Source organism: Convolutriloba macropyga, chromosome 9 (genome assembly GCF_964194025.1).
Source record: "Convolutriloba macropyga chromosome 9, txConMacr16.3, whole genome shotgun sequence".
NCBI lineage: Eukaryota > Metazoa > Xenacoelomorpha > Acoela > Convolutidae > Convolutriloba > Convolutriloba macropyga.
In genome coordinates this window covers 45,557,339-45,572,888 of record NC_134476.1, presented here as the reverse complement: position 1 = coordinate 45,572,888, position 15,550 = coordinate 45,557,339, and the positions used below count along the sequence as shown (strand labels likewise).

The following is a 15,550-nucleotide window of genomic DNA, read 5'->3' as shown; positions in this document are numbered from 1 at the left end:
AGTTTAAAAAAATACTCAGCTTGTTTTTCTTGTTCCTCTTATATTCTTCATATACCTTGACTAATTCATTTTATTCATCATTATCTATTTCATTATCATTCATTGATTTAGTATATAGTTTATTAAACTTGTTGCTAAACTGTTTACTTAAAAGCTACATTTGTGAATACTTTATAATTTGATTTCTTATGGCATTAATTGTTTTTGATAATGAACCACAAACAGTTGCTGTCGCAAAAGCTGTTGGTATAGAATAAGGTAATCCTATACCTGTTAATGCAACTGCTGTTGTTTTTGCCGTTGTTGCTATTGATGATAATAGTAATAATCTCAGCTACGTTAATATAATTTTTATATCTATTTAACTTTTTATCATAGTTATTAGTTTCAGTTTCATAATAATTTCTAATATCTTTTATAATGTTAATATTGTTGTTAAATTTTTTATTAGCTTGAATCTTTTCATTTATGTATTGTTCATTAACGGCTGACAGGTTGGGATATAGTAATTTCTCACTCGGTGCTGCTGGTTGACTCATGGACTCGGTCATAGCTTTAGTTATTTTCATTGGTAAAAAACTTTCTATATCTATCATTATATCTTCTTGTTTAAAACCATAATTTTCTCAAATCTTGCTTGCTCTTTATTATCAACTAACGTACTTCATAAAAGTATAGCAATTATATATTGTACTATTGTCCTTTTATTCTATATAAGTGCATCATCAACGGCAGAATTAGTCTTTTTATTAATTTCTTTAAATTCTTTTAGACCCGTAGTAATAATATCATCTAGTTGTATGTTAGTGATATTCTGATTCAACTTATTATTATCAAATTCTTCTTTTAAATGATTATATTTAGAGATAGTTTCAGCAGCAATTTTATTACAAAACTTAACAGTATTTGTGACTTCATTTGCTGATTTAATAAATTTTTAAATTAGTTCTCCATTAACTTGTGTTTCATTTAGTTGTAATGTTTTAGTTGTAACTTTATCAAAGTCACCCTTTCTTAGTTCAGTTATGTTTCTACTTAAAATGTCTATTTTATTAGAAGAGGAGAATAAGTTATTGTCACAATACTCTTTATTAACAACATCTTTTTTATATATCGGAGGATGTACATTCGTAATTTTATAGGTATCTTTCATATCAATATTATCATTATCTTCTAGGAATTACCCACGAGCCTTACTTAGTGTTAAGTTGTTTCCATTTCCCATATGATGTTTCGCTTGGTTAAATCTATTTCTTGTCATTATTTATATTAAGAAATATATTTAATGATTATAAAACTTTATTATTAGATTCAAAGTCAAACTCGGATTTTAATAGTTCTTGTCCATAGTATTTACCTTCTATTATCTCTCCATTAATATTTTTATATGATCCATATATTTTATATGTTGGTGGTTGTCTTTTTAGAACTTCATTAACTTTAAACAACTCTCTATTCCAATTAGAATTGTATCCCTTAGAGAAGATATTACGTTTAGGTTTAATATTCCTATAAATGAATGAGTATTTAACCTTATGGGGTTCATTAGAAGCATCAACAGGTGTCATATTAATTGTTGAATGAATGTTATTGTTATATGTTATGACTGCTTCATTTAATATATTTACCCAATTACCATCAACAATTGAAGAACATTGGTTTATTAATTATGTGTAATAATGTTCTATTAAATCTCTCTATAAACACAGCCTTTAAATCGCTTTAAGTAGTATCTAGTTTTGCTTAATATTTTTTAGGTAAAGATTTAAATGTTTTATTGTAAAACTCACCATCTCTATCTACCCATAACTTTCCTGGTTTTCTATTTTCACCTAATACTATTTGAAAATCATTAGTTATAGATAAACCAGATTTATTCTTTAATGGAAAAGCCCATGCATATTTTGTCAATATATCTATAACAGTTAATATAAACTTATAATTTTTATTGTATTTACTTAGAGATGACTAATCAATTAAATCAGCTGACCATGTTTCATCTTTATATAATGGTATTATTCTTTCTCTTCTAAACTTTGTTATTTTGAGGACTGAATACTTCTTTAGCTAATAGTTGTTGTTGTTGTTGTTGTTGTTTATCCATCATTATTTATTTACCATAGTTAAAAAAAATATCTAGTTCCTCTGGATTAATAACGTTCTTAGATAATATTTGCTTAGATATATCTAGCATTTCATCATATAATTCATCATGACCAGCTTTTGTTTCTAGTATTAATAATTTTAATCTTTCTATTAAACTATTTGGATCTGCGAACAGACTTGGTTTCTGATTATCCAACGAACTTTGTTCGTGGCAAGCCAAGCAATTTCCCTGATCGGGAGCGCTATTTAATCCCCTACCGTATACATCATCTTTTACCCCTATTATACGTTTAATTGCTCTATATCTAGCACTTTTCTTATCCCTTTTTCCTAAATCATATCCATTATCAAATAAAAACCTTTTAATTTTGTTTTCATCTTCCTTGATTTCACCATATTTTATATTTGGGTTAGTATGAAAGTTTATAAACACATCTGAAAATTCTTATATATTATCAATAACTATAAATGCATTTTCTTGATAAATTAGATTAACACCATTCATTTCAAATTCAGCGATATCTAAATCTCCGAACTTTAACTTTAATTGAGGGTTAGATTGAACTGACATTAAATTAATAATTTGAGCTGTGTCTTTATATACTAAAAGTCCTGGTTTATCTCCAGCTTCCTCTACAACTTTGCCATTGGACTTCATTAAAGTTTCATTAAACTGGGAGCCAGCTTGCTGGATCATCTTAGTTTGTTTATCTAACTCTTGATTTTGCCGATATATTGCCCTTAATGTTTGTTCACTTAATGCTAGATTGTGTTCAATGTTCGCATTTAAAGTTTTAGTTGAAGGATCAAATAACTCTTCTATTTCACCATAATATTCTTGTTGTTTTAATTTATCTTCTAATCTATATCTTCTGTTTTGTTTTTCTAGATTATTTAATTCTATAATTCTATAAGTGTTTCTAGTTTAGTCATTTTTTATATATATAAATATATTATTATATTAAGTAGGTAGGTTATTATATAAACTAATAGTGGTTTCAATAAACTTTCTATCTTCCTGAATTGTTAATTCTTTAATATTATTTATTAGTGCTTCTAATGATTCTTTACTTACATCTAACCCTAATTTTTTTAATAGCTCTAAAGTAGTATTATTAATCAGGGAAACTGCTTGGCTTGCCACAGATGAAGTCCGTTGGCAGATTTTATTTACTAGATCTCTTTTGAATAGATATATGTTCTCATCTAGGGGATAACTTTTTATATTATTTACATAAAATCTTTTATCATCAAAGTTACTTAAACTTCCTTTACTTATCTTAATTGTGACCATAAAACTTCCTACTTTCTGAATCCTGCTTTCCTCTACTATCCTTTCCTTATTATCTGTTAGAGCACTATAATATTCTTCGTGCTTTCCATTACTTTCTTTCTTTATTTCTTTCTCTTTTGCCCCACAGTTCTTTATACTATATGTTTTGGGTTTTAATACCACGAATTCTTCTATAACCTTACTACCTAATTCGTGTTTAAATTTTCCCGTATCTTATTAGTTTTCATTGGTTTATCTAGATTACTCAGATCCATGTGCTCATTGTCGACATTGCCCTCGCTAAAACTTAACACGAAGCTATCCGTGTCCATGTAGTGTAACATTAGATCTTTAAGCGAGGGATTTAATACATTATAAAAAATTTATACATATGAAGCTTACTGAGCTCTAGTACTATAGATCCTAAATAAATCGGCTTATCATATTGTATTTCCTTTTTATAGAATTCTATTAGAGTATAGTTTTCATATCTAATTACATCTTTACATGTTGGTTTACTAACAGATTTAAGTACTTCAAAACCATCGGTTAGAATCTTAGCTTTTAGATACCTTAATGGATTCTCACAACTTTTACCAAACAATGAGTTATTCATTAACTTAAATATATCTTTCTCAGGCTCAGTTTTAGCTTCTGCTCTCATTTTAGTACTAAGTTCAATGTAGTCTCTAATTATATAATCTTGTTTAAATTTAATTATTCTATTGTCTTTAGTAACCTTTATACCCATCTTAACAACAAACGTTAACATCCGATAGTGTATTGGGTATTCATATTTATTATTCTGATCTAATATTAGTTTCTTCCTTTTTGATGAAGTTGGGTGTCTTTGTTTGTATCCCAGTTCATTATTCTCTACTTCTCTTCCATGGGGTAGAAGTTGAAAGTTGCTAGTTCCCTCTTTGGATTCATTAGTATATTCTAAATCACAGATAAGCCAATAGCCATAATCACTATCATCTGAAGTATTTAAATACTTCATCTAGAGTTGTATTGGAGAACTCAAAATCTTTATATGGCAGCTTTTGCATTTGTGCATAACCCTATAAGTTATTGGCATCGATGTACCAGATAGACCTTCGGTCATGGGACATCGTCCATGCTTCGCCATGCTCTGCCATTGATCTTTGACCCTGACTCTGACTCTGACTTCTAATATAACTATCACCCATAACACCACATGTGCCACCTCTCAATGCACTAATGAAGTCTTTTAGTATTTGCTCAACTTGTTTTGTGTCTAATTCAACTTTGCATAGTTTTCGGAAACAATCGAAGCTGTAGCTTGGTAGGCTAATATAATCTAGAGGATTGTGTTTATATGTATTCATGTTTAACTTAACAAATAGATTGAAGCAATGTCCTAATGTGAATATAACATTTTCCATATATTCTAATGTTAATTCTTTACCTGTTTTATAACTATTAGAATTATTAAAATCATCTACTTCATCTTGAGTTGGTAACTTAGTTGTTAGTGATGATCTAAAGTCTTGAATTGATAGATTACCTAGTTTATTATTATAGCTATTCTCATCCTTAAAGTATTCATAAGGATATAATGTTTTATTTTTTATGTTGTAAACCTTTGCTATTTTATCAAGAGACATTGTCAAGAAACTGTAAATTTCTATAAACTTTAATATGCCTAATCTAAACATTCTAGTTTTGCCATTAGTACTAGGCAAGATATCAATTCTTCTCCTGCTATTATTCTGTTTAAATATCTCATTAAATAATAGATTGAAGTCATAGTTTTTTCCATTATGAAGTATTACTGGAATGAAGTTTTGATGTTTATAGTTTAAATTACAAATATTACATGCTGGGCCTCTATATCTACCTGTTTGGTGACAGTGATCTCTAACTTTATCAACACATTTTTTATTACAAATGTGACATATATCTTTAGCATCATGATACAATTTGTCTTCTTCTGTGAATAGCATTGCTTTGTTTATCTTAATACTGTGTTTTGTTTCTACTTCTAAAAAATCTCTAACATAATCATTGATGCAGTCTGGACCAAAGTATGATCTGTTATATACTTCATCTTTGCTAAGCACTTCATCTTTGCTATGCCAACTATAGCCACTAGCAATAGGTACATGTTCAGATATCTTATAAATATTGCTACCAATGTTTTGATTTGTTCCTTTCATGTAACATTCAATATCACAAAACATAACATTATTCACTTCTTGTTGTGTATGTTGATTCTTGAATTTAATTTGTTTTAACTTAGGACAAACAATCTTTGGTTTGATTTGGACACAGCATTCATGAGTTTCATAGTTATGTTGAGAACTAAACCAATAGGTACAATTATCACAAAACCAGAACTTGGCATGTTTGGTGTTAGGTCGTTCTAGTAATACTTCTACCTTTTTAATTAGGGCACAAAGTACTTCCCAGACTAGGATCCTAACATTTTGTCTATCTTTTACAGAGTTAGAACACTTCTCTAAGCGTTCTACTTTGGCTATGTTACTATCTTGAGCAGGCCTGTAAAACCAAATATTGATATTATATTAATTTTGGATTTTTGTTATATATTCATTATATTCCCAGTCATCGGCTAGATTATTAATATACTTATTTTCTCTATTTGCACGTTCAGTTACAGGATGCAATGCGGCTGTAATACATAATCGTAGACAGTTAAATTTATTACTTCTAATATTTAAAATCGCTTTTGTTTTATCTCTTAGACCTGGTGGCAGTTCAGTATAAGATCCTAATGATGGTTTAGTCTTTTCTATATTTATTTGCATGTCTGTTATTCCAATGAACTCATAATCGTAGCCGTAACCCTCATGCGTTTCTCTAACATGATCAAGCCATTGGTTTAGATTCAGTCAATGATCTTTATTCATATTTTTATCGGTTCTAAAGTTTATATTAGTAGTCTTTTCCTCTTCTGAGTTTCTCTTCCTATATAAGCAATTGGCATTAACTTTATATTTATATGATTTAAATGGTTTAAACTCGTCTAATATGTAATCTAGTGGTTCAATGATATCCTTGATAAAATTACCATTAGATTTAGTAATATATAACTGCCTTTGATTAAAGCTTGATTTAATTTTATATTTATCGTTTAAGACAACGTTTTCTCTCCAGTGTTTATTCATGTGAGTTTGTAGACCTATCTGATTTTTAAACTTATCGCCACAAACCCAGCATGGTTCAGTTTTAATTTCAATTTCAATTTATGTTTTAATAATATCCTTAGTTTTAATAATATCCTTAGTTTTGGTCTTATTTTTAATAATATAATCATCTTCATCTGAATTATACACCTTCTCCAAGATTTCTTCTCCTTCAGACTCAAACATTTTTCTCCAATAGTTCCTTATGTTTGAGATCGTGTGATTGATGTCTGTATAAACCCTTCTTTGTTTCAAAGGATAAATTACAGACATCGCAGAAAATTATGAAGCTAGTATTAGTTGATTGAGACATGATGTATTTATTTAGGGAAAATTTTGGAAAAAAATAATTTTTCGAAAGTGAAAATTGAAGTGTGATAAGTATAAAATTAAGTCTTGGAATAAATGTTGTAATAATTGTAAAGAATTAGAATATTCTTGTTATGTATGTAAAAATATGGTTGAAGTGAAAGATTATATAGAACATTTGGGATATCATTATTCTGATCCTGATCAATATCTAGTATGTAGTATGTTTAATGTTTATAAACATATATCACTATATAGATTTAGAAATAGGAAATGTAGACTATGTATTTATCTTCATAGATATAAAAATGGTCATACTAGAAATCAATTCAGAGAGCATGTATATAAGTATAATATTCAAGAAGCTAAATCTTCTTCTTTTAATTTATCTGTCATGTAGTTTTTGGGTTTTTTTGATATATCTGCGATATATCTGTTCACTGGAGATAGTGAGGAAGGAACCCCAAACCTTCCGTTGCTAAAACAACTTAACTAGACTCGATGATTTAACCACTACGCCAAGTGAGACAGAAAGTTTTAGTTTTAGATTGATTAAATATTGATTAGTGGATATATGAAAATTTTTATTATTTTACTATTTCTTTCAATTTTTGTTCAAGTTTTCTTTTTTGTTCAAGTTTTTTCGCAAGTTGGTTTTACGTGCTTGTTACACGGTCTCACAAGTTTTATACTAGAATCTGGGATACGTCCACCGGAGTCTGGGGGCTAGGACCCGAACTATTCGTCTGATAACAGTTAATTACCAGCTTAACTCGACACTAGTGGTTTGCACTAAGTGATTCAAGAAATGATAGATTTTGAGTGAATATAAAGCTAATATATAGTAGTGAATAAATTGGGGGTATAAGCAAGTAGTAGATATATAGAGTAGTGGGAAAAAGGTGTTATTTAGTCATCTTCCGATTAGGAAGTGGCGGAATAGCACCTTTTTCCCACTACTGTTCACCCTTTTGACGAAAAGGTAATGATTTCTTAACTATGGCTGCATATTGGGCGTCTTATCTAATATCGCAGCCTTGGTGACCATTTTTGGTAGTTTTTGCCTGTTATTGTTTCTTATCACTGTAATCACATCAAACATTTTTGAGTTTTGAATTCTATTCTTGTGCTTGTGAGGAAAAGCAGAAAAAATTCAAAAGAGAATTAAAAAAGATTGTTGCCTCTGGCTTAAATTTTCATAATTAGTTTTTATGAATTTTCTCGTCCACGGGAAAAATTGTTTGAGCACTCATACAAAATTAATTGATTGGAATCAAGACTCAATCCATAAAACTGCCTTAAAATTTTCTGAAACCTTCCCTGGAAAAAACACCGGACCCTAGATTCCAGAAATACAACAGAGAATGGAATCACTTAGAGGAATCCTTTCTTGCTATTACAATACTGCAAAAGAAGAACAATTCTTAAATAGAGACGAATACCATGCATTTGGTAGGTTTAAATGGATACATGTTTTTAATTCAATTTATTTTCATTGAATTTTAACAAGCCCTCAGAAGTATTTCAGCCTTCTGTCACTTTTACAGTTTTTTCCAGATGATGCAAAATTTTAGTTAGGATGCTTTTCACTCCAACTTTTCTATTATTTTTTGGTAGGATCTATGTTTTTGAGGTTTTTGTATCTCATTTTGTCTTGTTATAATATATCAGTTTCTTTCCGTCTTCCCTCTATTTAAGTTGTTTGAAGCAACAGCATCAGTCAAATTCTTTGTCGAGATTCTCTATTTCTTAAATTTTTGGAAGTGTTTGATTTAGACTGCGCGCAGATCACATAGATAAGATCAAGAGAAGTTAGATTTAGTGGTTATAAATTTAATGCTCTGATAAAAAACTGAGTTTTTTATTCTTTTCCTTTTTTTTGTAAAACTTATTGCTATAGTATTTTTATTGATAGACCAGAAGTTTTTTTGGGCATCCATTACAATCCTGATTATCTGTTGTAGTTTTGCTTATTGATGCTTATGTATCTCTTGTTTTGCGAATAACAAGTTGTTAATGTTTTCTGTTTATGTTTCTTGGTGACTGACACAGGTAACAAATAATGAAATTCTTTTTAAGTGACAAATGTTCTGCAAACAACGTCAAAATTCAAATACTAAACCAAGTTAGTCAATTATATAAGAAATTTCGGATCTTTTCCTTTTTTCACCCAGCTAGTGGGTATATATTATTTTCATCCATCAAAAACACGTGCACTATTTTGACAGAGTGATTTGTAGTGGCACGTGCTCTGTAGCTGGGGGGGGGGGGGGGGGGTATAACGATGGGGGGGAGGGAAGAGATCCGAAATTTCACGACTGTTAAAATCAATTAAAAATCAAGGATTTTTTCTGTTTGTGTCCCCCCAAGTACGTTATGCAACCCCCCCCCCCCCCCCAATTAGAGAGCACGTGACATTACATTGTAAATCATTATGTTAAAATATTGCACGAGCGTCTGGGCTTGCAAACAATATTTACCCACTAAGCTGAGGGGCACAAACAGAAAAGATCCAAAATCTATATTATTTAAATGTATACGAAATTTCACGACTGGTAAGTGCTCCTTAGTTATTTTTTACACACATTAGTTGAAGGCAGTCGAGCAAAAGGAAAGCGTGCAATTTTGGGCTCAACTGTAACTAAATATTGAAAATCATAATTAAACAAATGATTTTATGTAACACTGTGAATGGCACTTATTTTCAATGGATCACAGACTTTGACTGATCAACGAGCAGCAATCTGTCACAATAAACCATGCCTGTGCTTGCATGAAAATCTATTGCGAGAACAGTCTAGTGTGTGAATTATGTACGAATAATTGCATGTTCGCAATTTAGTAGGTGTTATTCTGAACCACCATGTACAACTTTGATCAAAAACATGCGAAACAAGACCATCAAAGAAATACTTTTTTGGAGCTCTTTTTGCTAAAATTTTAGTGGCTTGCCTCAATCATTACAATTGATGTCAAGTCCTACGTCATAATTTGATTTATTTAAATTAATATTCGGGAAGTATAGCGTTATGACAGTGACATAATCAGAGTTGATGAAAGTATTTTCATCAAAACGGCAACAGTGTCTTGGACTTCAGCAAACTGAGTAAAAAATTGAGTAAATTCATTATGATAATTTTTCAGGATTGCTTGTAGTCATTTTGAAGCCCAAATTTTTAAGTGCACTATGGCGATCGAGTATTAGTTGACTTGAATGACTTCAGGTAGATTTACCTGACTTTTTATAACAGCCTGTGTTAGTTAATTTTAGAAGTTGAAGAAAAAGTAACAAAACATGGAAGAAAGTCTTTTACGAACCTTGATTTGTCGCCAAATATACAACAGTTTAGAGAGATCAGATTAGAATCAAAATAATAGCACATTTTTATGCACTTTTTAAAATTTTACTAAAACTAAATGTCACATTTTACTTATTTGTCAATGTTCGGTTTTAAACCGCATTATCGGATGTAAAATTAACCTTATGCAAGCAGTTGACTAAAAGATAACGGAAGTGAAAATGAAACTTCAACTTTGAAAAAATGAAATCTTCAAGAACTACAAACACTTACTGAAGACTTACTTTGCCAAATAAGGGACAATTAAAGTGCATGTCTTCAGTGACATTCGAAAACGTATCGTAGAAAAGAAACATTTCCATATGACAGCGCTATTTGTGGTAAAATTTGGACTCTACTATTGAAATTAAATTAAAATTACAACGATTTAAATTATACCCGACTTTTTGCGGGTTTTTTTCTAAATCAGTGACGTTATTATAAGTTAACTTGCTTATCTGAACACTTCGCTATTCTGAGCGGTACTAGCTGTTCCTAAGTTTGAACTCTCTTTGAGTTCTTTGTGTTTTCTCATACAGTCGGTGTAGAATCAGACACCAAACACAGAATTAGAAAACAGGCAATTTTTCATTGGGATACTTAGATTGATTCTAGCTCTAAATTACTTGGGATATAGGTCTTTGGCAATTTCGCAACGATCAATATTTCACTCTAATAAATTGCAGAGAAGCATAAAACTTGGAACTACTGAAATATATATATATATATATATATATATATATATATATACATATATATATATATATATATATATATATATATATATATATAGTCGTCTTTATGGATTACAGGTTGTAACTGAAAAAGATAGAGCTTTAGGCTAGGTTAAGATCTTCTTTTAATCGTGACGGAATTAACTATTATTGTTGGGGGGGGGGGGGGGGTTGAAGTATCGTCTTCATAGTTTTGTTGAATTACATGAACAGAAAAATTAAAAACTACTTTGTTGGGATTTGAATAGGGAACACACCCCTCCTGGATTTCGAGTTCTACAGCCTGGAAAGTCTTCTTGTTACAATGTATGGATTAAAGCACATCAATTTTTGGACATTTCAGTGAGTACTTTTTTTTTCAGGAAGAACAATAATGCCAAAACAATTAAAAAGAAGCAAAAAGTCTCCAAAAAGACAACGACGACCAAGATTGACGAAAGAAGAGCAAGAAACAGCTGAGAAACTGGGATTTCTGAGTCCGAAGGACAGTCTTGATAATAATGCAGATGACAACCTGGGTTCTTTTCCTCTTTTCTATAGAAACGCAATAATACGATTTCGCCTCAGTAAAGTTTGTTTCCTTGCGCATTACTATTTACTATTTACACCATAATGGCATACTTTTCTATATTTTGCTCAAAATTGTGCAAGTATAGCCAAAGAGTTTAAAAAAAATATCTCATGCTAATTTACTTTATCAGCAAAATGGCATCACGGTTTTCCCAAGATGTTATAATTTATGGTCATCTATAATTCTTGACGTTTCTTTTGCGGCTGCTCACTGATTACTTGGAAACCTCCCTAGCCCTCCCTGTGTTGCGATATTCTCCAAAACCTACGGAAGGAATTCACCCATAGCGCTGAAAAAAAATTGCTCACTTTTTCTGATAAAGAGAAAAGCTGTTGTTATGCAATTAAGATATTGTGATTATTAAGATATTTTAGGACTTTATTACAGCTTAGACGACAAAGTATTTGTTACTGACATTGAGGGAAAACTTACATTCATTTGTAAATAATGATCACTGCTTTTAAGCATTCACATCCTCGTTAGTACCCCGCCTGAATCTGCGTTAGTAACCCTCCTAGGACAACCCTGAAATCTAGAGTCTGGCATTTTTAAATTTGCGTGTGCGTGTTTCAATAAAGATTAGCGTGACTCTTCTAAAATCACGTCCGTCCATATTTAAATTCTGGCCTTCTCGAACGCAGCTTTTCATTAAAGCAATAATATTTTCAGTGAAAAAAAAACATAGACCATCAGTCATGTCACTTATATATGAGTTCTGAGTGGCAATATAAAACTTGGCAGATCGGATAACCTTTTTAGTTGCTCTAAAACAAAGTTTGAACCAATTATTGTAAACGTGTTGTTGTATTTATGCAAATTTGCTGCTTGACAAATTTTTGCGGCTTATTCCAGAACACTGATGATGTGAGCTTTCAAGTGACTTTTTCAAACTTCACTTCTTAACTTTGAGTGATTTCAATTGCATTCATTCTGAAGTGAAGTTTGTTGAACCCTAGCAGTTTCAAGTTTTTTTCACCAAAGAAGTTCTAACCTATTCCCCTAAATTAAATCTCCCATAAAGTCGCTAGTCCAATAAATCAGTGTTCTCTGCGTTTGCGAACATGAACGACGACTTTTTGTCACCACTTCTAGTATTAAAAAATATGGTTAAATTGTAGACAACAGTGACAAAAAAGTGCGGAACATCCTTACAAAATTCCATCACTGATCTCAAAATTTCACGTTTTTATCTCATCAGTGTCCGCAATTTGTGAGCTGTGGTATCATCGTCAATGCACTTTAGCCTTTAATTATCCAAAACTTTGAAACTATAGTTACCCCTCACGTCATTTTGATAAGAACTACTAATTGTCTATCATCTTTTCTCCTTTAATCAGTTCCAGAAGCCTTGACAGATTAATCGACCAACTTTCAGTTAAAGTTCAACGCACTTTATTTTAAGTTTTGCACCCTTCAATTGTGTAAAATCTCTCACGGATTAAAATTATGATTACCCCTCACTCCATTTTAAAGAAGAACCAATTAAATCCCACTCTTTCTCCTTTAATTAGTTTTAGAAGCCTTGCGCGGAATATAGTTACCATAACGCAGATGTTAGTTACGTAAATTTGTGGATAATAATCGCTCTGAATCTTCAGCTTTTCTCGCTTGCAATCAATTTTTGCAATTGCGGTTATCAGTGACCAGAATTCCCATTTTTGAGCAAAATTGAATTAATTTCTATTACTGGCACTGATATCCGCGAAAACCTATAAAACCTAATCTTAATACATGGGCGAGCGGAGAATGCTGACCATTGCAAATAAATTTTCTGGCTAAAAAGGTAGGTTTGGCAAGGTAATGCCACGCCTGTCGTTTGAGAGCAATTCATCCGACTTTAGTCGGTTTTGTTTATAAAACCGCAGAAGGAAAAGAACTTTTATTCAAAAGTGAAACACATAAGTGACAACATAGACAATGCAGATACATCGAAGAATAAGAGTAGAGTGTCTCTCTACAACAACAACAGTGTCACATTCCTTATAAATGGAGAAGTGATGGAGTGTTGTGTCGAGACTATCCCAGAAAACACTAAACATGCATTCCACTCTAACACTTACCCTGTCCTCATTCTCATTGCACTATGCATACCCAGTGATACTACATTTATCAGTAGAAATATGTTTCCTTCACATGTTAAGTTAAAGTCTTGCTGACGGTTAGCTCATTCAATGTTTACTTTAGAAGTTACCCTTGAAAGCTTCTTTAAATTCAAATCTGAAGAATTAGAAGGTCTGTACAATTACCGAAAATGGAGAAAATTAAATTTTTCATCTTTCAGACAAATAATGTTTCAAGTAATTTTGTAGGTTTCATGACTAACATAATGTTAAAAAAGAATATGCAATTGTTCACACATCTTTGAAAATGAATTCAATAGAGGAGAAATTTTGGCGCAATCTATGTATTAATCCAGAGAGAATTTTGAGAAAAGTTTTTTGCAAGATACAATCTTCCACAGTTTCAGATAGATTGCCCATCATTCTAACAGGTTCTGCTAGAATATCATTATCGGGCAGAATCTCGCAAGATAACCAGTTTTCTGTGAGAATTTGGATAAAGACCATTTTTCTGCCAGAATCTGTCAGATTCCTACAAGATAATCATCCGGTATTGACCATAGAATTTATCAAATCAAATCACTTATATTTTTGATAAGCTATCAAGGTAGTTGCATTTTTTGAGATTTGACATTAGCAAAGACATTTTACTTTTAAGCAAAACATCAGCAACAACAAATTGAGGTGAATTTCTTGGGTGATCAATTTGTAACTAAGCTCTTGTTTGGTTAGCTTTTTAGTAATCGTTTCCTCTCAGGGTTTTCAAGTGGACCTGTTTCATCAAACTCCACTACTTTTATGGTTAGAGTATCAGTGTGGTTCGTTGGTCTTCATAAATACTTCTAACTTGATACAAAATTAATGGCAAGATTTTTTTGGGTTGATCAACTGTCTGATTGATTTTGTGTAGACGAAAAACGTTTTCCAACGTAAAATTGTCAGTTTTGTTTAATCATAGTTTTAAAGGTTGATAAGTCATCTTTATCATGCTTAAGAACTTTTTGAACTACATTTATGGCAAAAGTAAACCCAGAGACAACGTGATCTGCAAGGCTGCGATCAGATTTTCCGTAACTTTGCTCTCTGTTTTTGAGTGCGTTGCTGAGAGGCAATAGTAGCAGTCCTTTTATCGTTGATAACTGAAGTTTATTGAAAATCTTATTCTATATAGGTTGATAATCTTAAACTAAAAAAAGAGTTCAGATCCACTTTCATGTCTTTTCTCCACTCCCAACTGAGTTATGAATTTATCTTTGGCTATGGCTATTGAAACAATGCAAGCTGCCCAGGTTGAGGTCCAGACCCAAATTTTTGTCTGATCAGACTTTCCAGACCAAAATTATCTCTGATCAGACTTTACAGACGTAAATTAACCCTGATCAGACTTTCCACACCCAAGTTACCTCTGATTAGACTTTCAAGACACAAAGGGTCTCTGACCAGACTTTTCAGACCGGAGGTGTTCTGATCAGAGCATCTTCAGACCATTGCCCAGACCTTAATCAGACTCATGAATCAGACCTATGATCAGATTCAAGTGCGCTCGAAGAGGTTATGATCAGACCCAGTTGCGTTCGAAGCATTTATGGTCAGACCCAGCTGCGCTTGCAGCCGTTTATGATCAGACTGAAGCGCGCTCGAAATCGATTCTGATCAGACTCAAGTGCGCTCGAAATAGTCTGATCAGAGAAAAGTTTTACTCATCAAAAAATCGTAGTTTTTCTATAACATATTCATTTCATAAAAACCGTTGCTTGCAGTATTAAAATCATCTAAGGATAAATCAGTTACGAAAACATTGCAAAATAAAACGAAACCCAACTGTTGAGAACAAATTTTCTTTAGTGTACCTTTCAGTGTAGATTTCTGACTCAATGGATGAGTTTAGACAGCTTTCCATAAGAAACATCGGGGTCTCCAGTTGATCAAAATTTCTTCTGAAGGGGACCGGCATCTGCTATCAGCTGGACTCCTTTTTTCTGGTCA

General features: G+C 31.6%; 1 protein-coding gene across 1 annotated transcript in view; it reads left to right on the top strand.

Annotated features, from left to right (window-relative positions):
- Positions 1–15,550, top strand: part of LOC142346238 (uncharacterized) — a 61,042-nt gene that overhangs the window by 10,540 nt on the left and 34,952 nt on the right. Inside the window, exons 2-3 of the mRNA XM_075398753.1 lie at positions 11,296–11,451; positions 13,395–13,616. Coding sequence (XP_075254868.1) covers positions 11,307–11,451; positions 13,395–13,616 — 367 coding nt within the window. The 5' untranslated portion in view covers positions 11,296–11,306. The remainder of the gene's footprint in view (positions 1–11,295; positions 11,452–13,394; positions 13,617–15,550) is intronic.